The sequence below is a fragment of the Sarcophilus harrisii genome, chromosome 1 (genome assembly GCF_902635505.1).
Source record: "Sarcophilus harrisii chromosome 1, mSarHar1.11, whole genome shotgun sequence".
In the NCBI taxonomy this organism is placed as follows: Eukaryota; Metazoa; Chordata; class Mammalia; order Dasyuromorphia; family Dasyuridae; genus Sarcophilus; species Sarcophilus harrisii.
In genome coordinates, this window is record NC_045426.1 from 651,535,926 (window position 1) to 651,561,136 (window position 25,211).

General features: G+C 49.5%; 3 protein-coding genes and 1 long non-coding RNA gene across 14 annotated transcripts; 2 read left to right on the forward strand and 2 right to left on the reverse strand.

Annotated features, from left to right (window-relative positions):
- Nucleotides 1-824: 824 nt before the first annotated feature.
- Nucleotides 825-7,621, reverse strand: CRB3 (crumbs cell polarity complex component 3). Of its 3 annotated transcripts, none has more exons than XM_012542056.3 (6): nucleotides 7,315-7,621; nucleotides 3,497-3,680; nucleotides 3,059-3,229; nucleotides 2,167-2,237; nucleotides 1,692-1,835; nucleotides 825-1,269 (listed from the first exon to the last, which is right to left on the reverse strand). In XM_012542056.3, the coding sequence occupies exons 3-6, from the start codon at nucleotides 3,135-3,137 to the stop codon at nucleotides 1,189-1,191; spliced, it is 375 nt and encodes a 124-aa protein (XP_012397510.1). In that variant the 5' UTR covers nucleotides 3,138-3,229; nucleotides 3,497-3,680; nucleotides 7,315-7,621; the 3' UTR covers nucleotides 825-1,188. The 3 variants fall into 3 exon arrangements, with proteins under 3 accessions (XP_012397510.1, XP_012397509.1, XP_031803602.1); XM_012542055.3 differs by having other exon boundaries at nucleotides 3,059-3,232; XM_031947742.1 differs by having other exon boundaries at nucleotides 3,059-3,232; nucleotides 3,497-3,700.
- Nucleotides 7,622-7,723: 102 nt separating this feature from the next.
- SLC25A23 (solute carrier family 25 member 23) lies at nucleotides 7,724-16,854 on the forward strand. 7 transcript variants are annotated; one of them, XM_003760642.4, is made up of 11 exons: nucleotides 7,730-8,435; nucleotides 10,636-10,762; nucleotides 11,513-11,600; nucleotides 11,950-12,061; nucleotides 12,714-12,872; nucleotides 13,107-13,259; nucleotides 13,524-13,631; nucleotides 14,147-14,314; nucleotides 14,492-14,642; nucleotides 15,556-15,736; nucleotides 15,830-16,157. In XM_003760642.4, exons 1-11 carry the CDS (start codon nucleotides 8,262-8,264, stop codon nucleotides 16,017-16,019), a joined length of 1,611 nt encoding a protein of 536 aa, XP_003760690.1. In that variant the 5' UTR covers nucleotides 7,730-8,261; the 3' UTR covers nucleotides 16,020-16,157. The 7 variants fall into 7 exon arrangements, with proteins under 7 accessions (XP_023352510.1, XP_031803596.1, XP_023352511.1 ...); XM_031947738.1 differs by lacking the exon at nucleotides 7,730-8,435 and adding an exon at nucleotides 9,509-9,604; XM_023496742.2 differs by lacking the exon at nucleotides 15,556-15,736 and having other exon boundaries at nucleotides 7,724-8,435; nucleotides 15,830-16,854.
- LOC116420771 lies at nucleotides 9,397-13,110 on the reverse strand. Of its 2 annotated transcripts, XR_004231193.1 has the most exons (6): nucleotides 12,986-13,110; nucleotides 11,974-12,093; nucleotides 11,017-11,581; nucleotides 10,170-10,331; nucleotides 9,998-10,069; nucleotides 9,397-9,597 (listed from the first exon to the last, which is right to left on the reverse strand). It is a non-coding gene; the product is annotated as an uncharacterized LOC116420771 (long non-coding RNA). The 2 variants fall into 2 exon arrangements; XR_004231194.1 differs by lacking the exon at nucleotides 9,998-10,069 and having other exon boundaries at nucleotides 9,512-9,597.
- A 1,759-nt stretch (nucleotides 16,855-18,613) lies between the features above and the next one.
- On the forward strand, nucleotides 18,614-21,923 carry SLC25A41 (solute carrier family 25 member 41). 2 transcript variants are annotated; one of them, XM_003760630.2, is made up of 7 exons: nucleotides 18,616-18,815; nucleotides 19,186-19,341; nucleotides 19,467-19,619; nucleotides 20,077-20,184; nucleotides 20,563-20,730; nucleotides 20,920-21,067; nucleotides 21,445-21,923. In XM_003760630.2, exons 1-7 carry the CDS (start codon nucleotides 18,735-18,737, stop codon nucleotides 21,621-21,623), a joined length of 993 nt encoding a protein of 330 aa, XP_003760678.1. In that variant the 5' UTR covers nucleotides 18,616-18,734; the 3' UTR covers nucleotides 21,624-21,923. The 2 variants fall into 2 exon arrangements, with proteins under 2 accessions (XP_031803601.1, XP_003760678.1); XM_031947741.1 differs by lacking the exon at nucleotides 20,077-20,184 and having other exon boundaries at nucleotides 18,614-18,815.
- The last annotated feature ends 3,288 nt before the right edge of the window (nucleotides 21,924-25,211 follow it).

The following is a 25,211-nucleotide window of genomic DNA, read 5'->3' on the forward strand; positions in this document are numbered from 1 at the left end:
ATGCCAGAATTACAGAATGAGAAGTTTGGAAATCTGTGTTGTTTCAGCTGTATCCCCTGGAAACAAAGGGTTTGCAGTTTGTCGATGTTGTTCAGTCACATCCATCTGTTTGTGACACTACCTGGAGTTTTCTTGGCAAAGGGGGTGGTTTACTATTTCCTTGTCCTGTTCATTTTACAGATGAGGAAACTGAGGCAAACAGGATTAAGCGACTTGCCCAGGGTCACACACCAGTAAGTGTCCAGATTTTAAACTTGGGAAGTTTTCTTGATGCCAGGACAGCACTTTGTGCCCTATGGTGCCCCCTGGCAAATAAATTTTGCGATCTGAGAAAACTGAGGCCCACTTTCAAGCGGCTAGTAAAACAACTGGCACCAGAGCCCTAATCCAAACTAAATGGCTTAGCATAATGTGCTAGATAGATCTTTAGCCAGGAAGCCCTAGCTAAACTGTATGTGATACCACAACAGAACATGCAAACGTATTGTCATCTGTAAAATCATTGTTGACACTTTGGGCATCTATTTCATGAAGTTGTGTTTAAGCTTTAGATCATGTAGGATTAGAATTCTACAAGCTTAAAAATCACCGGAGAAACTTCAGTTACTATTCCCATTTACCCCTCCAGGGTCTCCCGCATCAAACCCTGGTCACAAACTCTTTGGGACTCTTTGCTTTCACTAGTAAAAGAATTAGGGTTTAGAGCAGAAAGGGACTTGAGCAATCAGGTGAGCTGATGTGTGGAAGGAAAAACTTAATTACCACCCGCCATTACCCCAGGGCATCAGCCCCATACCCCAACCACTACTCGATAAAATCCTGGGTTTGACCTTATGACCATCTTTATAAAAAATACAAATCAAGCAGCCCCTCTCAGGGACAATTCTAGGAAATAGGAGGTAGTGTCTGGGGGAGAGAGAGGAAAAAAGAAGGGACCAGAGACATAAGTTTCGGGGAAAGGGGGTGGGGAGAGGAAGACTTTTCCAAGCACTTCCTTTTCAGTACAAATACCTATTATTATTCACCAGGAGGGGAAGGTTAGTCCTGAGAGAGTTGAGAGGTCTTTGGGAGGGTGGAATGTTAATCAAATGGCCTGGGGAGGGGGAAGGGGAGCTCAGGGTGGGTACCCACTCAAGTCTCTGCCCCTCCCCACAAAGGGAAAGGGGATCCAGGCTTTTTGCACACACCCTAACCCCAGCAGGACACCCAGCCCCACGCCTTGTTCTTCGAGTCCTGGGGCCCTGGGGCTGCTTCAGCCGCGTGAGATAACTGAAAGGCAAGGAGACCAGGGTTGAAAGGCAGGAGCAGGTCATCAGGGGAGAAGGCCAGGTGGCCACCATAGTTCCAGTCAGGAGAAGCAGAAGTAGCCGCCAACTCCAGGCCAATATCCACAGACCAAAGTCAAAAGTCTGCAGCAAGCTTGGTGGTGCAGTGAAGGCGGCCATGGCCAGCAGCTTAGACAGTGCCCCCCTGCCCACTCCCTACCAGCCCCTGGCATCTGAAGCCCTCATCGTCACTCCAGACGCTCCCTGAAGGGGCTGGTCAACGTGGTTGAATGCCCAATGTCAAGCAAGTCCCAAACCAGAAATGGGACATGGGATTACGTGCAGGAAGAGCGGATGCAGTGCTCAGATGAGCCGCTCCTCAGGGGGAAGCTTCAGGTTGGGGGGTGGTGGAGCCCGGGCACCCACCTGCTCTTCACTGCTGGGCCGGTAGGTGCCCTCTGTCTGACGTTTCTCACGAAGCTTCCGGCCTAGCAGGACCAGTGCCACTACCAGGAGGAGGATACCCAGGACTGAGAATACAGTGATGATGGCAGTGACCGCACCCTGGGACTAGGGGGAAGGAGGGGAGTCACCCACTGACAAGGCATGCGGGATCTTCAATCCCCTCCCCCCATATCTCCACACCTCCCCCCCCCTTCCTCCTCCAGTTGCCACATTTCTCTATTAAAAGGGTCAGGGTTGGACAGATTACAATATTGAACAGTTTGAGCTGCCAGGGAACACCAAGTCCCACCCCACTCCCATCCTACTTTACAGATGGGAAGATAAAAGCCAAAAGAGAATTTGGGTCAAGGTCTCTGAGGGACTAATATCCACATCTCCTGCCTCCCCTTATCATACTATATTACCAGGGAAACTCTTTTCCCTGCCACCAACTCACCAGGGTCCCACTGGCTGGTGGTGCTGTGGAAGGGGTAGTAGTGTTGTTCTCATATCCAGTGTAGTCAATGTCTATGGGAGAAAGGAGAGCAAGGGGGAAGCCAAGGGTTCGGGCAGTCACTTTCAAAAAACTAAAAGCCATCGCCCCCTCCTTTCCTCCCCACCTTCAGGCCATTTCAACCCCAGGCTGTGGGCGTGGCCTTTACTACTTAGACCTGGAGTGCCTGAGTCACCAAAGTGCCCCCCCCCCCCAGGCTCCCGAAACTAGTAGAAAGATTACAGCCACTCCCCAAGAAGGCTCCAGCTGGCCGAAGATCCTAGAATACCTATGTCCAGTTGATGAACAGAAACTAGATTTTCCCTTACCCAGTTTTCCTCGACTCTAGTCCCTCTTCAAGCTCCACCCCCTTTCCTCTAAAGGACTTTGCCCGGACACAACATGGATCAGACGGAACCCAGGAGGACAAAAATTGAATGTAACCCCAGTTCCTCTTTCCCAAATTCTGGCTTCCAATCCTCCGGCGCTGAATACCTTCTTCTCCCTTCCCCCAGATATCCTGGCATCCTGCCTCACCTACTCTCGGCACACAAATCCTAAGACTTTTCCCAGGAGGGAATCCAAGTGTCCCGGCTTCCAGCTGGTTTCTCCAAACTAAACCGATCCTTAGGAAACCCAGCTAAGACAACCTCCCAGTTCTCCAGGCACCACCACCACCACCCCCCTCCTTCTAAACAGGAGATCTCTGTCCTTGGGCTCCAGTTCTAATCATATATCCTGAAAGGTATTCCCCCTGGAATTCTACCTCTAATCTGTCCCCCTTCTCTCAGGGTTGCGAACCCAAGCACCCTGGCTCTCACCTCTGATCAAGGCACCAAAACCTGAAGTTACTTACTGGGGGCCAAGGCAGGCTGGGAGTTCAATAGCTGCAGGCTCAGTGCCAAGCACAGGCCCAGGCCAGGGCTGCTCGCCATGGGCCCCTGGGGAACCGAACCAGGCCTATGCCTCGGCTGACCTGGCTCCCGCTCCCAAACTGCAGGACCTCCGGTGGCTACTGCATCTCGGGCTACTGTGAAGGGGAAAGGAGAGGGGAAGAAAGGAGAGAGCCCAAGGCCCCAGGAGGGGGAGGGGAAGGGGAGGGGACAGACCCAGGATCCCTGCAGGGCAGGTGCCCCCAGCCCAAAAGGAACTCGAGTCCCGCCTCCCAGCTCCCTCATCCGCTCTTCCCGGCTTGAAATTAAAGATTAACCTATCTTGGCCCGGAAGAAGGTTTGGGTTCCAGGAGGGAAATTGAGGGAAGGGAAGAGTTGGGCTGAACTGCCCCACCCCCTACCTGGCGCCAGCTTTTAGCTCTGGTCCTCAGTCTGGCAGTCGGTCCTTCTGTCCCTCACTCGTTTCCAGCCGGCTCCACCCGATCACGTGACCCGGAAAGTTTAGTCACTCACCTGGGAGGGGGAGCGAACTTCCTGTCTGTGCACCTGAGCCCCAGGTAGGGGGCAGGGCTAACTTGGACACACCTGTAACAGAGGACTCACACCTGTAAGGTAGAATGATTGTATTGGGGCACATACTCCAGTAATACAAGATACATCTCTAATGGGAAAACCTATTAAGGAGACATACCTGTCGGGGGCGGGGAACATACATCTGTAGGGAAAATCATGTCTGTAGCAAGGAGGACATGTAGCTATTAGGGAGCATATACCTACAATGGAGCATTAAACCCATAGGGGGGACACATCTGTATTGGGAAACATGTAGGAATATCTGTTAGGGAAATATAGACTTGTATTGGGAGAATAGACATCTTTAATGAGGTAAAAACATAATGAAGAACACACTACTGTAATTTAATGGGTAGATACCCCCAGAAGGAGAAGTACTTTAAATGGAGAGACCAATTTTTAGGAAAGACATCTGTAATATGCACCTGTTGGTGCATAGGGAGAAATATTGGAGACATATACACTTTCTGGGAAATATACACCTGTAATAGAAGAAGGGGGGGAAAAACCACCAATGGGGAGTAGACCTATTCTATTAAAGAAGTCAGAAGGGTAGCTAGGTAGCACAGTGGACAAAATAGTTAGCCTGGAGCAGGAAGATTTATCATCCTGAGTTCAAACCTGGCTTCAGGCACTAATTAGCTATGTGACCCTGGGCAAGTCATTTAACCCCATTTGCTTCCATTTCCTTATTTCTAAAATGAGCTAGAGAAAGAAATAGCAAGCTAATCCAGTATTTTTTTTGAAGAAAACCCTCAAAGGGGGTCATAAAGAGTCAGACATGACTGAAAAATGACTTCAAAGGAGAGCGAAAACATGAAGGAGGTCATGCTTATAATGATGGAAACATACTTGTTGGAGGAAACACCTAAAATAAGGGACAGACTTGTTAAGAGGGACCACATACTTCTTGGGAAGACTCAAATGTTACAAGTGAGAGTTTTAACAGGTATGTCCCCCACACCTGTGAATGAATCATATCAGTGAATAGAAACACATCTGTAAGGAGAAATACAACTATGTGGGGAAATGTAAGCAAGATTTATCTGACTGAGGATTCACCAGATGCCACCAGTACTAAAGAATCACCAAGGCAACCACTGGAGAGTGATAATAACAAATGGATAATGATAAAGGGGAAAGGGAAATGTCTCTGAGCCACACCTGTAAGGAGAGGGAAATTAACTAGAAGCACTATGTATTAGAAATATGACTTCATGGAAGAACACCTATGTGGAGACACACCTTTATGTGGCACGTAGGAGCATAATTTCATAGATTTTGAATAGAGCTTGAAGAAACCTAGAAATCTACTCCAAACCCTCATTTTGTAGATAAGGACATTCAGGCCCAGAAAGATTAAAATGACTTGCCCAACTGTCAAACAGGCAATGACAGGGGTAAGATTCTGACTCAGGTACCTTAATACCAAATTCAGCATTCTTTCCATGATATGCAAAGTACACACAGTGGCATTATAAAAACTATCTGGACTCAGGCTATCTACATAGCCCCTCTGCTCTCTTCTACTAGTCATCTCTACCTGGATGTCCTGTGCACATCTTAAACTTAACATGTCCAAAACTGAACTCATCATCTCTCCCAATTTCTCCTCTTCCTAACTCTCTTAATATGGTCAGGAGCACCACTATCATCCCACCCTTGAAGCTGGAAACCTAAATGTCATTTTCAAGTCTTCACTCTAACCTCCAATTAATTAAATTCTGTTGTTTCTGCCTTTGCAATATTTCTCAAATGTGGCCCCTTCTCTAGTTCTGATACTGCCACCATTTTGATGCAGAATCTCATCACCTCAAGCCTGAACTATTCCAACAGTTGATCTCCCTGCTTCCAGTGTTTCCTTACCACATATCATTCTCTGCTCAATTGTCAATGATCTTAAAGTTTGTCTAACCATCCCTCCCTTTCCTCTCCACTCCAGAAGGGTTCCTATCATGGGTAAAATCAACTGCTTAGTATTCCCAGTCTGGGCCCTTCCCACCTTTCCAGGCTTAACTGGAAAGTTTATTTCCCAACTCCACGTACTCCAGTCCTATCGCATTGTTCTTCTTGCTGTTCCTCACAAAGAGAAATCTCCAGATTCCAGGTTATTTTTACTGGTTGTTTACCATACCTGCAACTCTCTCCCTCCTTATCTCTCCCACCTGATTCCTCTGCCTATGTTTACATCTCCGCTAAAATCCCAACTTCTTGCAAGAATTCTTTCCCGAACCCTGCTAATCTTGGGGTCTAAAAGCTCCAAAATGGTCTTTCACAAAGTTGTTTGCAATTGTGTACCTAAAAGCCCCAAAATGGTCTTTCACAAAGTTGTTTGCAATTGTGTACCAATTAAGAACAGGAACTGTCCTTTGTCTTTCGTGCTCAGCACAGGAGGCATAAAGTAGGCGTTTAATAAATGCTCGTTTACTGACTGACTAAATTCGAGGAAATTGTCCAGAGTTCTTTTTTTTTTTTTTTTGAGAAATTGCTTCATTACCCTAGTTCTCATTGGATCAGTTCCTCCTACAGACCCTTACCAAATCTTCCCCAACCAAGCACGCCTTCCTAGTGGTGGAAATGAGAAACTGCACGGATAGAATAGATCTATACTCTTCATTCTAGGAGCTTTCATTAGATATGAGATAAACCCATGGCCGACATTTGGCAGGGGAGAGGGGGGAGAGGAGTGGGGAGGAGAACCTTGAATACTCTCAGACCCGGGACACCTGTTGTACATGGTGGGTCACTGCCTCTTTAAGGAGTTCCGGAGACAGGCGGAGCCTAATGGTTTAGGCTCGTGCCGGCAGGGGGTCAGCGGGAGGAGGCTGAGCTCAGCCTTGAGAGCCGGAGCCAATGGTGAGCCAAAGAAGGAGCCGTGGCCGAGCTTTGATCTTGGGATTCTCGGCCACGATTAAGCCTTGAAAAGAAGCGGGCGGGCTCATTCTCGGTCAACAAGGCACCTTTTAACAAGACCTGGGGGAGGATTAGTCGTTAAATCAGATTGGGGCCCCTTGACCCTAATCGGTTGAGGGGGATTATCCGACTCTAGAAGATCCTGGGGCTCTTCTCTCTTTCACGCTGCTAGCGGAGGGTGTGTTGATTCCCAAGAAGCTGGGAAACTGAGTCACGCAAAGGCACCTGAAATTGCACTTGCATCCAGGCACACAGGATTGGTCGCTAGCTTCCTCCTGCGCCCTCGCTTTCTGAGTTTGGAAAAAGCCCTCTTATCTGGTGTCTCCTGTCATCACGTCTGCTTCCCGACTCCCAAACGGTCTTTCCCACCTCTTTTCCAGTCTTATGCGCCAAACCTAGAAGCCTGACAGCACTCCCCCCCCCCCAAACTCCCCACTCCGCGCTTGTACACATACCATAAATTTCTTCTCTCTCTCTCTCTCTCTCCCCCCCCTCCACTCCCCCTCTCTGTCTCTTCTGTCTCTCTGTCTCTGTCTCTCTCACCACATACACACACTCCTTACACTTCCCATCCCTCAACCATCTCTCAGTTCTTTAAATGAGAAGACCCAAAGCCCAGCAATTCTTCCCCCTCCTAGTTCCTCACCATCCTGCTCTCCAGCCCCTCAAGACTGAGATGGAGGGGAATAAGTCCCAGAACCCAGAAATCTCTCCCTCCCACCCAGCTCCTCACCATCCCCTGCTCGCGGTGACTAGATGATCTCGGATGCCTCTTCCAGCTCTGAATCTATGATCCTATGATGCCCTGGTGCTGAAGGAATGGAGGACCGAGACCCCAAGAGTTCTAGTCTCTCCGTTCCTCACTACCCTTCTCTCTGTTCTCTCTCAGAATTGGGTCTTGCCCTCTTGTCTCCTCACACTCCCTGCTCCCACGAGACTGAGAGGAGGGGAAGACCAAGAATCTAGGAATCTCAGCTTTTCACCACCCCCCGCTCTCACTCTAGCTGTATTGGAGGGAGGACCCAGGAGTCCCTGCCCCCGAGTCCTCATGATCCCACGCTTTCTGTTACGAGTTACCCACCGAGTGGGTGAAGAGGGGAGTGGGGGTGGGGCGGTGCAGAAGTCCCGTTCCTCACCACCCGATCCCACGTGTCTAGAGAAGGGAGGGGAGTATCCCTAAACCCAAGAGTGCCGGCTCTCCAGCTCCTCACCATCCCCCGCTCTCTGCTCCCCCAGAGCCAAGGGTAAGGGTAGAGGGGGCGGGGAGGAGGTGCCAGATCTCTGCCGGGCGGCGACGACAAGCACAGAAAGCCTGTCTGCTTCTCTGCCTGCCTGCCAGCCAGCCTCCCTCCCAACCTTCCTCCTCCTCCCGTTCGCTTTCCCAGCCCCGGGGCAGTTGTCTGGGCTTTAGCGGAGGGACTCGATCTTTGTGGGAGAGCAGTCATTGCTTCAGCCCCAGCCCGGCCCGGCCCGGCCGGGTGCCGGCAAACTGGGAGAGGGTAAGGGAGAGGGGGAGGGGGAGCCTCTAAGCTCCAGCTGAGCCCGGGCCACCCCCTCCTTTTTCCCTCCCTCCTTCCATTCCCCTCTCCCCTCCCCCGAGGGCCGGGGGGCCGGGCTGGGGCAGGAGCATGAGGCTGGCGGGCACTGGCTCAGGCACTGGGTGGTAGCCACGGTACAGCCATGGCCAGGACCAGTCCGGGCCACAGCCCCCCTGCCGGGGACCCCGAGCGCCAGCAGCGATGGGGCCTCCTTTTCGACGAGCTGGACAGCAACAAGGATGGCCGCGTGGACATTCACGAGCTGCGCCTGGGGCTGGCCCGGCTAGGCGCGAGGACCCCGGACAGCGCCGGCCAGGTATGAATATTTCTGGGGGTGGTGCGCAAGTGGACAAAAGGTCAGTAGCATTCCCAGCCTAGGAGGTTCATGTGTCTACATAGATACACGTAGAACAGGTCCCCTCCCTCCCTCCCCAGCCTAAAATCTCAGTACCATCAGTCTGCTCCGGCAGCACCTGCTAGAACCGCCTGATGGTGTCCATCCCCAGCCTAGGATCTCCCTGGCCTTGCCTAGTTGAACTCAGCACTAGGCAGCGCTTATCAAGATTATCAGGATCTGGAGTCAGTCCATCAATCTTCTTATTTGTCAGATCCCTGCAGGTACCTCCCAAAGGTGGGAATACCCTGGTAGTGCCCCAAATAACCCTGGGCAGTCCTCACTTTGGTGCCCATAAATGCTCTCTCCCAAGCAGTACCTTCCCCCACCTGACATTTTATAGGTCTCTCCTCGTAGTTCCCATCAGAATCTAGAATCTAAACAATTTGCAGAAGCCCCTTGGGAGACAAGGTCCTCTCCATCATTGCCCTCCTAAGCCTCTGATGAAATCCAGTAGGTCAGGGGAGAGAAAGCAGAGAATGTAGGAGTGGTAAAGTATGGAGGGTTTGGTTCAGACAGTTGCAGGGGGGGAACCCCCTCACCCCATTAGTGAACCAGAACCCACCAGGACCCACTGAGGGGCAGAGATCTCATCATAGGAGCATTTATTTGGAAGGATTCTTAGAAACATTCTAGTTCAACCTCATTTTACAGGGACCCAAATGGAGGCTCAGAGAAGTTGTATAAGGGTTATCAGTTTTTGAGACCTAGGGGACTTGCCCAAGGTCACAGTAGTAAGCAGTTGCCAAGTCAGAATTCGAACTTAGATCTTGACTCCAAATCCAGGATGCTCTTCACCATATTGAACAGCCTTTCCAAACTGGGTCAAATATGGGGGGTGGGGAATCCTTTAGTGCTATCTAGAGACTGGTCTTCCCTGGGGCATGTAGCTCTTCTCCAGGGCCTCTAGAGACCCTAGAGTTTAGCCCTTCCTTTCCTTCTGTCTTCAGTAATCAACAGGCTTCTATTGGGAGGTAGCTGAGCCGGTCCCATCTAACAAGAACACAGCTCCTTGAAGAAACTGTGCCCACTTAGCTTTCCCTTCCTTGAGCCTTTTGGTCATGGGACTTAGTGAGCCTGATGCCTGGAATGTAAACACACAGAGCTGGTTAGAGGTGGGGGGTGGGGGTGGGGTGTTGGTCCACCCTGCCTAGCTTGCATGCAGGCCAGTGGGAGAGTTTGTGTGAGAGAGAGAGAGAGAGAGTGTGTGTGTGTGTATGTATGTATGTGTTGCACGTAGGGGTCCAGTCCTATCCTCCGGCTTCCTTCCTGTTAGGAAAGGCTAAGCAAGGGCAGGATCTCCCAGGGAGTGAATCTCTCACAGCTGGGCTTCCTCCCAGAATAAACTTAGTGAAAAAGGCTAGCTAGAGGCCACACTGCTCCCATCAGGTTGTGCAAGGATTATTATCCCCATTTTGGAAGCCCTGGGAAGTGTTCAAGGCCACTCTGGTAATAATTTGTAGATTCAGAATTCAAACTCGGACCTTTTAACTGGAAATCTTTTCTGTTACAACATAGTGCTTGTCATTTCTGCCCCTCTGAGTCAGTTTCCTCACCTACAAAATGAAAGTAGTGATGTTTGTATTCCCTACCTACCAAGGCAAGCACATTATAGACCCTAAAGAAGTGAAAATGATTGTTATTTTTAGCTCGGACCTGTTTCTGTCTCTGAAACTACCCAGAGAGAGCTGGGGAACTTGAACATCTGGGCTTTGGTCCCCAGGAATTGGGAAAGGGAAGGGCTTCCAAGCAGAATAAGGAGAAGGGTGGTCTGCTGTACCAGCTCATGGCCCAGTTCCCAGTGACGTGCTTCTAGCTCTAGAAGAAACAAGAGATAGTAGGAAAAGCAGAGATTCGGAGTCAGAAAATCAATTTCTAAGTCTACCTTATGCTGCCTAGGTAACCTTGGACAAGCCACTTATATATATGGTGGACTTTACCATGTGGTTTAGATGTTTCTCATCTAAAAATGATCCAGCTGAATGAAATGATCTCAAAAATCCCTTTCATATCTAAATTCTCATGATTTAAGGACAAGGCAAGAGGGGTCCCTGTTTAGAAATCCCATGTTGACTGTTTCCTTCCCCAACAAACTCCATCCTATTTCCCCTCTTAACCCCAGGACATTCTCCAGGAGGGGGACATAGACCAAGATGGGGGCCTGACCCTTGAGGAGTTCACCCGCTACCTGCAGGAACATGAGAGACGGCTGCTGCTCATGTTCCACAGCCTGGACCGGAACCAGGATGGTGCGGCCCCAATTGGGCTGGGCTGAGCTGAGGATTCTAATATAGGGAACCCTCCCCTGCCTCTATGCCCTCCGCCCCAGCCCAAGCTTCAGGGGTGTCATTGGCAGGGAGACAATCCAGGGTGACAGTCCTAGGGGGAGGGAAGAAGGGGGGTGGCTTCTTCCTGGTGACTCACAGACTATTTTGAGAACAGCTCTTAAGGCCCCTCCTTCCCTCCTTTATTCTCTCCCTCCTTTCCCAGAGGTTCCACCTACTTCTTTGCTTCCTTGGATGCCCCAGGCCCCAGTTCCTAGAGCTCATTAAATCCCACATTCCTCTCAGACATGACCCATGGCTCCCAGTCAGTCCTAGACTGGGAGAAGCAATGTGTTAGAATAGAGAACCTAGGGTTTTCCATCAGGTAACTCTAGATTCAGATCTTTTCTCTGCTTTTTCACACTCCCTTCTCTTGTCTGGGCCTAGTTTCCTCATCTATAAAATGAGGGGATTGGCTTCCAGTATCCCCTTTTATCCCAAATGCCTGTGTTAGGACTGCAGTCTTTCTTGGCCACTTGTTTCCCATTCAGTCCCAGCCTCTAATCTCCTGGATCCTATCCCCTGTCTCCTTGATCTTAAGCCCCTAGAAAAGGAGTCCTTCCTATTTTCTTCTATGGGTCTCATCTCTTCCAACTCCTCAGTCCCCACTTTTCCCTCATGCAAGATCAAGTGGATTCAACCCATGGAAACCTCTTTCCCCTGTGTTCCTCCCAGGCCACATAGATGCCTCAGAAATCCAGCAGAGCTTCCAAGCCCTGGGCGTTTCCATCTCTTTGCAGCAAGCTGAAAAAATTCTGCACAGGTAAGTGTCCTAGGTATCCAGAACCCATGTCTACATCCCCACCCCCACCATTCTAAGGCTAAGTTTCTCCTCTCCCCCCCCCCCCCAATAAACCCTGAATTTATGTTGTCTTTTTTACCTCCACCCTCCTGAACCAAGACATCTCTCCCATACATAGCCTGAACCCAGGTGTCTGTCCCCAGACTGAACCTAGATGTCTGCCCACCCCCACCCCCACCCCCATCCCCAAGCACACACATACATACACACACACACAACCTAGACCCAGATGTCTACCCAGCAGCCTGAACCCTGGCATCCACCCCCCTCCTCCCAATCCCCAGCCCTCCCTCCCTCCCTCCCTTCCCAGCATGGACCGTGATGGGACAATGACCATTGACTGGCAAGAATGGCGAGACCACTTCCTGCTACAGCCCCTGGAGAACATGGAAGATGTCCTGAAGTTCTGGAAGCACTCAACGGTGCGCTGACTGGAAGAACAAGGCCATGGGGTCTAGTCAAGTAGAAGGAAAGGGTCAAGGTCATACCCTGGAAGGGGAAAATAACACTGCAAATAGGGGGAGGACCAGAAGCTGCAAAGTCAGATGCCCAGGTTCCCAAAGAAAAATAGCATCAAACTGAACAGCCAGACCTCAGGGAAGGAGCTGTTCTGGGTCAGATTTCTCCTTTCCTCTCTCCCCCCACCCATCCCTGAGGCTGTTCAGGCCTTAATCTCCTTAGAGGATTTACCCTGGGCTATGGGAACAGAGTACAGAAACACCAGGGCTCAAGCTTGCAAAACTTCTGGAGAAGTCAAGTGTGTGAGGCCCCCTCCTTAATTCCCTGCCACTGGGACAAAAGATATCCTTATATCTTCTGGGCAGGATCCCTTACTGGATTTGGGTCAAGGGACACTGGTGGCGATTTGGCTGAATTTGATGGTACAATCTGGTAGGACGCCTTGATTAGGATCTGGCACACTGAGATCCTCCTGAAAGGCTCAAATGGGATCCAGTCAGGATCCAAGAGACAGACAGATGTTCTGGGCAGGACTCTAAGTAATAGATCCCATGGGAGAGAAGGATCTCCTTACCAGAGTGACCTACTTCAATTCTTCTTCCTACCCCTGGTCAGGTCCTGGACATAGGTGAATGTCTGACAGTGCCCGATGAGTTCTCAGAACAAGAGAAGCTGTCGGGCATGTGGTGGAAACAGCTGGTGGCAGGAGCTGTGGCAGGGGCTGTGTCACGGACGGGCACGGCCCCACTCGACCGACTAAAGGTTTTCATGCAGGTGAAGGTCAACCCTTCCCCTGATAAAACCCATCCTCGGCCAAGGTCATAGAACATCCTTCTCCCCCTACTCTACTTCCCCAATCAGAGGGCACAGAGGCTTTAGATCCCCACCTACTTCTTTGCTTCCCGGGTTCCTAGAGCTCATCAAATCCCACATCCCTCCGTCCTGGACCGGGAGTAGTAGTTCCTGGGCTGGAAGACTCTACACTTGTCCCTGCCTTCCCCTTGCCAGGTTCACGCTTCCAAGACCAACCAGCTGAATGTCCTAGGCGGCTTGCGGAGTATGGTCCAAGAGGGCGGCATCCGCTCTCTGTGGCGAGGAAACGGCATCAACGTGCTCAAGATCGCCCCTGAATCCGCCATCAAGTTCATGGCATATGAGCAGGTGGGTACCGATTCGAGCCGGTGCATGATGGCTATGAGCTAGTTTGCAGCCGGACTGTGGGGATGCGATTGCTGCGGAGAAGCATGTTACAGGCATGAGAAAAATATGATTGGCATGAGGGGACGGGCATCTGTGCCCTTGCCTGCTGCCCCTTGGCAGGACATTGTCTCTCCAGGAGCTGGGCAGGGAAAGAAAGAGGGAGGGCCCTCCAAAGGGATGGTGGACAGATGCCAGAATCCTGACAATGCCCTGTGAACACCTCAGATCAAGTGGGCGATTCGGGGGCAGCAGGAGACGCTGCGGGTGCAGGAGCGCTTTGTGGCAGGGTCCCTGGCTGGGGCCACGGCCCAAACCATCATCTACCCCATGGAGGTGAGAGAGGCCAGGGAAAGGACTGGGCTTTTCCTAGGAAAGACCATGCAGGGAGGCCCTGACAGCACGGCCTACCCGTCCCTGGGAGGCCAGAGCAGCTCTGGGGGGAGGTCTGGGCGCCAGCTCCCCTTTTGGAGTCTTGGGCTGCGATTCAAGAGCAACAGCTGCAGCTGGGACTGCTATACGGGCGCTGGGGGGGGGGGGGTCCTGGGGCAGCTGCAGCCCCTGTAGCTATTCCTGGGGATAATTCTGGGCTTAAATGAGAAAGAACCCATGGCCCCGGGTGATTATCAGAAAGGAAGAAAGGGGTGCCTAACTAAAGGAATTGCCGTCTCAAGTTTGTCTCTCCTAAGATGTAGCTGTCCTGGGGAGCCTGTCTTGGTTGTACTGTCCTAGGGGTATATACCTGGGGCGGGGGGACCATTTATCCTATTCTAGGATACTTGTCATGGGAGTAGCTCCCTCAGGGGCAGATTATAGATTCCCTGTCTACTTGTTCTGGGGCCTCACTGCAGGTGCTGAAGACGCGGCTAACCCTCCGCCAGACTGGCCAGTACAAAGGACTGCTGGACTGTGCTCGGCAGATCCTAGAACAGGAGGGCCCCAGAGCCTTCTACAAGGGCTACCTGCCCAACGTCTTGGGCATTATCCCCTACGCGGGAATCGACCTGGCTGTCTATGAGGTCAGTCGGCCCCTCCCCTTCTCTCTGGGGCTAAAATCCTGGATACTGTCCTGGACCTCCCCTCAGCCAAGGACCCCCTGCCTCAATTTATCCTCCAGTAGCACAGGAAGACATAACTCCCAGGGAAAGCCTGTAAAGGCGATCTGAGATCTCCAGCTCTGGGTCCTCCTCCTCCAGACCCTGAAGAACAGGTGGCTCCAGCAGGACAGCCACCACTCAGCTGACCCGGGGATCCTCATCCTCTTGGCCTGCGGCACCATCTCCAGCACCTGTGGCCAGATTGCCAGCTATCCCTTGGCTCTGGTCCGAACACGCATGCAAGCTCAGGGTGAGTGGGGCCTGAAGGGAGGGCAGGAAGGAGAATGAGGAGGAAGGACTGAATTCACCCATCCTGGGGTCAGGGTTGACTGCTTACCTCCCAGGGGGCCTGAAAACCTGGGTAATGAGAGTCAGGCTAATCTCTCCATCACTTTGCAAGGTGGAAGGAGGGGGCAGGAGGAAGTCAATAGGTTCCTGGTTCTCCTGGAGGTGCATTGATCCTGACTGTGGAATATCATTCTGGGCCCTCCATTCTCCTTTCCCCACATGAGCGCTTCTGGTGCCCGAGAGCCAACAGGGGAGGTAGTGTGTCAAGACAAAAATCCCTAGAACCTCTGGGGCTCCTCAAGGTAGCTTGGGCAGGGATAGAGGGAAGAGGGCTCTCCTAACTGCTTGTTCTATTTCCAGACTCTGTAACAGCTGGTGTTTGAGGGTTGTCTGTGGGTTTATTTTCACTGTTGTTTGTGGGGTTTGGATTTGGGGGTTATCCATGTATTTCTAGCTTCAGGCTTAGTTTTTTGAGAACAGTTATCAAGGGCTTGCATTTTTAGAATATCTGCTTGTGAATACACTTAGTGGTACACCATCCTGAGGTTTCCTTTTCTCAGGGCAACGCGTCCTCCCCATTTCCAACTTTTCCACGTAGGCACAACTAATGGAGAATTATGGAGGGCCAAGTGGGAGCCTGACAGCTCCCTGGGAGTCTCTGAGGCCTCTTGCTGAGGGTACCTTCTTGGGCCTAGCTGCTGCTCTGAGTCTGTCAGGGCCTGATTTGAGTCTGTCCTCCCCCCATCTAAGGCCGGAGCATGTACGCCACTTTCCCCATCCCTCAGTCCAGAGTCCGGCCCCAAGAGGGTCAGGGAAGGGTCGGACCTGAACCTCTGGGCCCAATCTGACCGCTGCGCCTGCACTGCCTCTCCCAGCTTCCGTCGAGGGTGCCCCACAGCTCACCATGCTGGGTCTCTTCCGCCACATCCTCTCCCGAGAGGGGGTGTGGGGCCTGTATCGAGGCATCGCCCCCAACTTCATGAAAGTGATTCCAGCTGTCAGCATCTCCTATGTCGTCTATGAGAACATGAAACAAGCCCTAGGGGTTACCACCAGGTGAGGGGCTGGGGGTTCCCCCCCTTCCCCTCCCTGCTGGGCCCTATCCCTTTCCCTCTGGATCCTGGTGATAAGACCAACCCCCTGTGCCAGATTTCTCGGCTGCTCCTGGAGCCTGCAACCAACTGATCTACCCCACCTGGTCACTGACACTGGATCACCAGAGGAACCTGCCCCAGGATCTGCTCTGCATGGCATTGGCACTGGATTCCCAACCTCTGGTGGAGGTGGGGATGGCGGTGGCCCTTCACCCCTACGCCCCCTCCCCTCCCCACTGCACTGACATGAGAACCCTCTGGTCTCTTCCCCATCCCCGTGTACTGCAGCTCCACCGGGCCCCCCTGTGGCAGTGCAAATTCCCTGGATCCCTCCTCCGAATCCCCCATGATAGCGACACTGTTCTGCTCCAGCCCTGACTACCCCGTCACCCCAGACAGCTCAGCCTAACCCATCTGTGGGGGAACGCAGGGGTCAGGGAGACACACTAGCTAAGCCCAGCCAGAGAGAGGGTTCCCCATGGCCCGAGGCAGAGGTCCTCCAGAACCCCACAGCTGAGGACGAACCTTCTACTTTCTTTCCCCCTTCTCTCATTCCTCAGCTTAGGTAAGAGATGAGTTTGAATAAGGCTGAAAAGGGACCCAGGACAGGGTTAGGACCTCTTGCTGAGCCATACTTAGGTCCACGCCCCTCCCTCCAGCATCCTCCAAACACATTCTAATTGCCAGGAAGAAATAAAGAGAGAAAGAAAGAAGTCTTAAAAATCACCCCACCCAGCTCTATTTTTCTACTGGGGTAAAGAACAGCTATTCTCCCAACACACACACACACACATTCCACACCTTCCCCAACCTCCAGGGAATCTCTGTATATACTGCATTTTATAGCTGGATTCTGAGGCTGGGAGTGGAGGTGAGACCTGAGAATTAAGGTATAAAAAGGTCTCCTCTCTTCGAAAGCAGAGAATCTAGTCCCTGTGGAGAGCAGTATCCAGAGGTCCCTCTTCCCCTCTCATGCTCCCTCCCCACTCAGTCTCTCTGCCTGTGTGTGCACCTTTTCAAAGGGAAACAAATGAATACATTTTTCTAAGTCCCCAAGGCCAGTCTGTGTGGTGTCTTTATTTGAGGGGGAGAGGAACACGGTTCAAGGGGATTTCGGCACCGCACAAAACTTTCCATTCCCTGGAACAAAAGTGTAGCTAGGATTTATGTGCCAGAAGCAACATCACGGCCAGGGAGGAGATTTGACAGGAGAAGATTGGCTCCTGCCTCAGGTACAGTTGATGTGAAGAAACAATCTTTCCCAGAGAGCCTAGTGCAGGCCCCTGCGGCACATTCCCATTCCTTAAGGCCAGAGCCCTTCTTCTGGAGGAGGCTCTTGTGGGCTATGGCAGCCTCCCTCCTCCCTCTGCCCCAGACTGGGACCGTTAAGCCAGCCTTATGGCACAGGCCAGCAGATAGACTAAAGCTCAGGATCGTGAGCTTGGAGGATCCCCGACAGGCAGAACCCACCCTCTCCCTAGATATTGGTACCCAAGCCCCAGCACCTGGCCCTAACTGTTCTACCCTGGAGCCTAGATAAAAGATAGGAGAGCTTCCAATGTCTGCCTTTGAGAAACCCAAGGAGGGGAGGAAGGATGGAGCAGGAAATGCCATAAAATACTAGGACTCTTAAACTGTACTAGATAGTGCAGTCATGAACCCTAAACTAGGAGTCAGAGACCCAAAGAATTTCAATGTCCATGTTTCTTCAAAGATGGGGACTAAGGGTTAGAGATGGAAAATAATACTCTTTTTTTTTTTTTTGCTGAGGCAATTGGGGTTAAGTGACTCGCCCAGGGTCACACAATTAGGAAGTGTTAAGTGTCTGAAATCAGATTTGAACTCAGACCCTCCACTGCACTACCTAGCTGCCCCTGAAATGAATATTCTTAAGGAAGGTTATACAATGACTTAGAAGCTTAGACCCAGGCCTGATTTCACATTTAATATTTTTTAACTTCTCTAGGAGATTAGATCTGGTTTAAATTCCAGTTTGTACCTCGTAGTTGGGTAAGATCAGAAAAGCTCTTTGGCCCTCGCCTGTAAAATAAAGGGGTTGATTGAAACCAGAGGACCTTGGGCCTTTGGACAGATTTCAAAGGATTCATTCAATCGGATTTTTAAAAAGTATTTTGGTAATTATTTCAATATAACCAGTTTCTGTTGTAATTTTATGTATTTCATTTATGCATTTAAAAACCTGATTCTGAGAAAGGGTCCTTAGACGTTATCAGACTGATAGCCTAGGTGGGGGAGAGAAGGAAGTGTTCTAGGACATATACAAAAAAGGTTCAGTCCCTTTCCAAGTGACTAGAAGTTCGTGCTATCTTATTGTATAAGTGGAACTGAGCTTTGGGTCAGGAAATACAAGCTCAAGTTCAAATTTTCATTTGACCTCTCCTGTGTAAACCTGGGCAAATCACTTAATCTCCCCTAAGCTTCAGTTTCCTATTCTGTAAAATGGGGATAATGATACCTGGAGCACTTGCCTCTTAGGGTTACTATGAGGAAAGCACTTTGTAAATCTTAAAGCCCCAAACTTGAACTATTATTAACAGTGTATTTTAAAAGGAGAGAAATAATGTTTATAATCACCTGGGCTAGCCCAAGAGGCTTATAAAATTTCAATGATGACATAATTTATTGATAGGGTTATTAAATACTATTAATAAAAATAATACAGTGAAGTTGGACTGACCTTTTTCTAAGGGCCTTCCTGCCTCAAACATTCTATGATCCTGCAACTTTAGGAAATCTTACTCCCCCAAGTTAGATGTCATTCCAATCCCCAGGGTAACAGAATTCAGTGACTTCACCAATGATTCTGTGACATCATGGCTACTCCCCGAGGAAGGGCCAGAGTTCCAAGGGGTTCCTCCCTCCAAGCGGGAGAGAGCCAGAGTCCTGGAAGGAAACCCACTGTCCGAAGTCTCTCCCACCCACCCCCACCCCCGGCTACCATGGAGCCCCATGATAGGAATCCCATCTCTTACATCCAGAGCTTTGGGCCCCATCCCTACCACCACCAGGAGAAACAGCAGGTAAACTCAGAGGGCCAAGTCCGGAACAAGGGATCTCCCAGGTCCCCATTCTGGGGATGGGGGTGGAGGGCAAAGGTCACAACGCCCATACTGTTGCTGTCAACCTCTTTGGGGAAGAAACAGCTTCCAACTGCCTGGCTAGGCTCCATAGGGGAAGGAAGAGACTTAAGGGAGAGTACAGGGCATGGAGGGGAGGGGGGTGCTGCAGGGGACGGGGCAGGGCTTTACATCTCAATCCAAAAATGCATCTTAGAAGGGGCAGTCCCTGAGGAGATAACCAGTCAGGGTGCTCTCATTAGAATGAGGGGGGGGGTCTGTGGGTCGGGTTATTGAGCTGCTTTGTGGGGACCCTGGGACTTGATCTGGCCAGGTACTAGACACCGGTGAACAGCTGATGGTCCCGGTAGAAGTGTTGCGTGAAACCAACCAAGCAGCCTGGTGGAAATTCCTGGTCTCGGGGGCTGTGGCTGGGGCTGTGTCGCGCACTGGGACAGCCCCACTGGACAGGGCTAAAGTCTTCATGCAGGTGCGGACCGGTCTGGGGCAAGGCTGGGGACAGGGATGGGAATGGCGATGAAGGGCCGCCTAGAGAATGGGGGACGGGCCAGCACAGAGCACAGGGATGGGGACATCCTCTCCCTGTGTGTCCAGGTCTACGCCTCCAAAACAAACATCATGAATTTGCTGGGGGGGATGCGGAGCATGATCCAAGAAGGTGGAATCGGCTCCCTGTGGCGGGGAAATGGCATCAACGTGCTCAAGATCGCACCTGAGTACGCCATCAAGTTCTCCGTCTTTGAGCAGGTGGGGGGACAGGCTGAGGCTCTTCCCACATATCTCTCCGAGACCTGGACTGACCCTGGCCTAGGTCCTCACTCTTGCACAGACCCTGCACTACACACTCGCCTGTTCTAGAGTCTAGATTTGCTCCTGATCCAGGTTCTGACCTTCACTCTCAACCTTATTTTTATTTTAACTCATCTTGTTTCTGACTCAGTGTGTACTCTGAACCTCATCCCACAGCCCTCTCTTTCTCCCAGCCCTCCCAGGTGCCCACTCTCTTTATCATCCCAATAGGATACGTCCTATTTCATATTCCACCTTTCTGCCCTTTCTTCTGTCCAGCTCTAAGGGTCTGGGAGGTCAGAAAAAGAATTTGCGGGAGGGGACTCTGGGAAGGAATTGGGAGAGGGCTTTGAGTTATAGGACTAGTGAATCTTCCCTTACCCCCGCTTCCCTGTCACCTCCTCACTTCCCACAGTGTAAGAATTCCTTCTGCAACCAGGACAACCCCCAGGCCTTTCATGAAAGAATCCTGGCTAGCTCCCTGGCAGCGGCCATCTCCCAGACTCTCATCAACCCCATGGAGGTGAGCGCCTAATCCATGGTTGCCTCAATCAGGCAGGATGGGACTGACTGGGACAGAATGCCTGGGAGCCATTCCCCCAGAGTCCCTCCAACCAGGCCATTCCCTCTGGGGCTTTGCATGACAAGGCTGAGGGCAGGATGTCCAATTCCTTCTAAGTCCCTTGTCCAAGTCCTCCTATTCCCCAAGGACATCCTCCAGGCCTCCTAGAATCATAAGATTTAGGGCTAGAAGAAACTTTAGAAACCATCCAGTACAACTTGACTATTTTACAGATGAGGAAACTGAGGGCCAGCAAGACGAAGGGACTTGCTCTAAATCACACGGCTAGTAAGTAGCAGAGAATGGATTCGAATCCAGATCCTCTGACTCCAACTCCAGGTACTGAAGACCCGGCTGATGCTCCGGCGGACGGGCCAGTACAACGGGCTCCTGGATTGTGCGTGCCAGATCCTAGGGCGTGAGGGAGCCCGAGCCTTCTATCGGGGTTACTTGCCCAACATGCTGGGCATTGTGCCCTATGCCTGCACCGACTTGGCCATCTATGAGGTCAGGGACTCTGGGGCATGGGCTGCCCTGAGTCTCCCAGTGGTGGGATAGAGGATCACTGAGGGAGCGGGTTTCAGTGAGGGGATGGGGGCTCATTGAGGGCAAGGGGAAGGGCTAGAAAGAAGGGTCCCCAAGGAGGCACATTTTTTGGCCCAACCCAGCCCCTTCCAATTTTTCCCCTCCTTATAGGCGCTCAAGTGGGTCTGGCTCTACTTAGGGTTCCACTCCAACAATCCCAGCGGGATGGTCAGCCTGTTGTCCATCACTTTGTCCAGCACTTGTGGCCAGATGGCCAGCTACCCCCTGACACTGGTGCGGACAAGGATGCAGGCCCAAGGTAAGACACTTCCTAGTCTGATTTCTATCTCCCCATTATTAAAATGCCCACTTTTTCCAAATTCCAATGGGCACCAGGGGTTGTGGAAAGGGACTTGAGATCCCTCCAGTATCAGAAGGAAGCTGGGGGTGCAGGATAACAGAACTGTGGAAGGGATAGCTAGAAGCCCATTGGAAGTAGGTCATAGAGAAGACACATGTGAGGGAGGAGATTAGATTTCCCTTATTTCTCTCCTGCTGTGGATTTCCACCTCTTGGGGCCCTGCAAATCAAGTCTCATTTTCACTTGTTCCCTTGTGGGGGGGACAGAGAGGGACCCCTGAGGGCCCATGACTTCTTGTTCTGATACGGATCCTACCCCTTCCTTATCCTTCACAGACACTGTGGAGGGCTCAAATCCCACTATGCGAGGTGTCTTTGGAAAGATCCTAGCCCAGCAGGGCATGCCTGGCCTGTACCGGGGGGTGACTCCCACCCTCCTGAAAGTGCTGCCAGCAGTGGGCATCAGCTGCGTGGTGTATGAAGCCATGAAGAGTGCTCTGGGGGTGGCTAAGTAGCCTTCCCCCTTGTCTGAAAGGCTAGAGGGCCAGAGATCCCCAGCAGAAACTGGTTAAAGGTTCAGGGCCCCCCATCCAGGGAGTCTGGCAGGCTTGGGCCAAGGAGATGCTAGGCACAGAAGGCCGGCCCAGAGCCCTTTCCAATGCTCTTAGCCCCAGGGTGGGAAAGGCAGGGAGGACTCTAGAGTGGGACCCATTTTTCAAATCTTCTCTGGGGGCCAGATGGGGTTTCCCCAGGCCCAGCTTCAGGTTTGGGGAAGACAGTGAAAGTGGTGATAAAGGAATAAAGTCATCTATTGTGTGTCATCTGTGTGTACAGGTGGAATGTGGGGGGCGGACCAAGTTTACAGACCTCTGTGTTGTGGGGCTGGGGGGAGTGGAAGCCCAAAAGGCCTGGGAGTATAGGAAGACGACTCCGGCTCAGAACAGTTGGACTACAAAAGGGATGCTGGGATCCAGGTTACCTAGAACATGCAAGGGAAAATGGGGCCCAGAACACTTGGATTGTGGGAACAGATCTAGAGGCCCAAGTCACAGCATTTCATTTCCATTTTTAGCAGGGTTTCTAAGACAGATACATCAAGGTAATTGTGTATAACTTATCTAAATTTTTAGCAAAAGCATCAGGTAAGATCACCTGTTCTATTTTTGTAGAAATTGTGGAAAGCATGGGCTTGCAAAGATCTTTGAATTCAGAAAATAGTTAAACAGCTGAAACCCAAGAGGAATCATTAATGGTTCAATGAAAATTTAGAAGTTTAGTCTCTTAACAGAGTGCTCCAGGGAGCTATGGTGAACATTATTTTATCAATGACTTGAGTAAAAAGATGATACAAAGGTGCTTAGGAATAGCTAACATACTGGATGACAAGAGCTGGCATTCAAAAAATTCCTGACAGGATAAAACTTTGGGCCTAATCTAATAAGGTGAAATTTAATATTTAAGAATGAAAACCTCAATTCTTACATTTGGGAATGTTGTGAGTGTACTCCTGGGAATTGCCCTGGGTCTTTACCATCTTTTGCCACTTTGCTTTTTATCACCAATATCACAGAATCATGAAATTAAGGCTAGAATGGGACCTCAGTGATCATCTAATCTGATCCATATCCAAAAGAAAACCCCACTATAGCATACCTGATCATCCAGTCTGACCATCACTGAGGAGTAAGACTTCAGTCTTTCCTGCAGCAGTCCCTTCCAACTTTGGTTTGTCTCCTTGCTAGGAAGTTTTTCCTTTGGCCTAAATCTAGCTGCTTTGCAACTCATGTACATTACGCCCAGTTTGCCTCTCTAGGGCCAGATAGAACAAACATCATCCTACCCCTAGATGTGACAATCCATTATATACTTTAAGATAATTCATGTCTCCCCCTTTCTCTTTTCCCCCCCCAAGTCATCTTTTTTCCAGAATAAGCATCCTCAGTTCCTTCAACTAATCATATGTCAAAGATTGAAGGCCCTTTACCATTTAGGTTATACTTCTCTGGAAACACTCCAACCAAATGATAAATGTCCTTAAAAGATGCTGCCCAAAGCTGGACACAATAATGATAAAAACAGAATATGATAGGACTATTACCTCCCTTTTCCTGAAAGATATGCCCTTCCATTTAGCTTAACGATGAAATCAACATTTTTTGTTGACATATCATAATATTTGAGCTTTTAGTACATTAAGACTTTTGATTCTATTTCTTTGTTGTTTCATACATCCCTTATCTTATACTTGTAAAGTTGAAGCAGAATAGGAGAAGCAAGTGCAAGACATTTTTATTCCTATGAAGTTTCATCTTAATGAATTCAGCTCAATGCTTGTGCCTGTCAAAATACTTTTGGATCCTGACTATTATCTAGTGTGTTTTGTATCTCAGTTTTGTGTCATTTGCAAATTTGATGAGCATACTAACCAATTTTTTTTAGCAAAATCATTGATAAAAATGGTTAACCAGAAATAGGGTCAAGCACAGAGTCCTGGGATTCTCCACTGGAAACCTTTGCCACATTGATATTGAACCATGAAAAATTTACTCGGTAAATATGGACATCCAACCAGATCTAAATCTTTCTGATTGTAGAATCATCTAATCCACATTTCTAACTTTAAGAATACTATGAGTAACTTTATTTTTTTTTAAAGCTACTAAGATAAAGGTACATTATCACCTTAATATTTTACTCATCTAGTAATCTGTTCAAAAAAAAGGAAGTGAGGTTTTTCTGGCATAAACTCTGCTTAATGAAGCCAGACTGACTTTTTGAAATCAATTTCTATTTCTAGATACTTACCAACTACATCTCCATTCTAGAACTTTGGCATGTAGTTTTTCAGAGACTCTAATCTCTTTTTAAATCAGGACATCTATTCCTCTCTAATCTTTGGTATCTTCCCTCTTTTCCACCATTTTTCAAATATCATTTAGAGGCTCTTAATAATCAAAATGTCAATTTTTTTCGGGCACTAGAAAGGTAGTTCATCTGGGCTAGGGGACTTGAATTCATTGAATTCATTCTTTTACTCCCTGGAATCAAAGCCTATATTGCTATTCTCCTTATCTTGATTTCAACTCCCTATTACTCATTTTTGTTCTGTTATTTCATCACAATTGTTTGCACAGAAAACAAAATTAGTAGCTCTTCCTTTGTCTCTTTGGTAAATTACCATCAAATTATTCACTCCCCCAAGCAAAGATCTATCCCCTCTTTTATCTTCTCCTTAACATAGCTAGAAAACAAAATCTTGGTAGAGAACTTAATATAGTGCTGGGTCTGGAATCAGAAATTTCAGCCTCAAATATTTGCTTGCAGGACATGTCACTTAACCAAACTCTGTCTAGTTTCCTCAACTGTAAAGATAAAAATAGCACCTATCTCATAGGGTTGTGAGAATCAAATGAGGATATTTGTTTAAAAGTGCTTAGCAGTGCCTAGCACATAGTAGGTGCTATATAAATGCTTATTTTTTTTAAGTAGTCTTTAGCTTTCCTTATCAGCTTCAGTTCTCTCTGAACTTTAATATTCCCGATGCCATTTTTATAGTTCTATGTCATGTTGTTCTAGTCATTTTTAGTTACCAGGCCTTGTTTTTACCTCTTGTACACTCTTTAAAAAATCTAAGTTTGTGATTCAACCATAATGTAGAGTAATTTAGAAGTGAGTCCAAAGGCCTATAAAAACCATGCACACTCTTTGACTTAGCAATACTATTACTAGATCTGTATCTCAAAAGAGAAAAAAAAAAAAGAACATATGTACAAAAATATTTATAGCAGTGGTAAAGAATTAGAAATTGAGGGGATGCCCATAAACTGGGGAATAGCTGAACGAGTTGTGGTATATGCTTGTGATGGAATACTGGTGTGCCATAAGAAACAATGAACTCTCAGAAAAACCTGAAAAGACATATGAATTGATATAAAGTGAAATGAGAAGAACCAGAAATGTTGTACACAATAACAGCAATATTGTGTAAGATGATAAACTATGAATAATTTAGCTGTTCTCAACATACAATGATCCAAGACAACTCTGAAAGAAGTATGATGAAAAAATGCTAACCATTCCCAGAAAAAGAACTGAAGGAATCT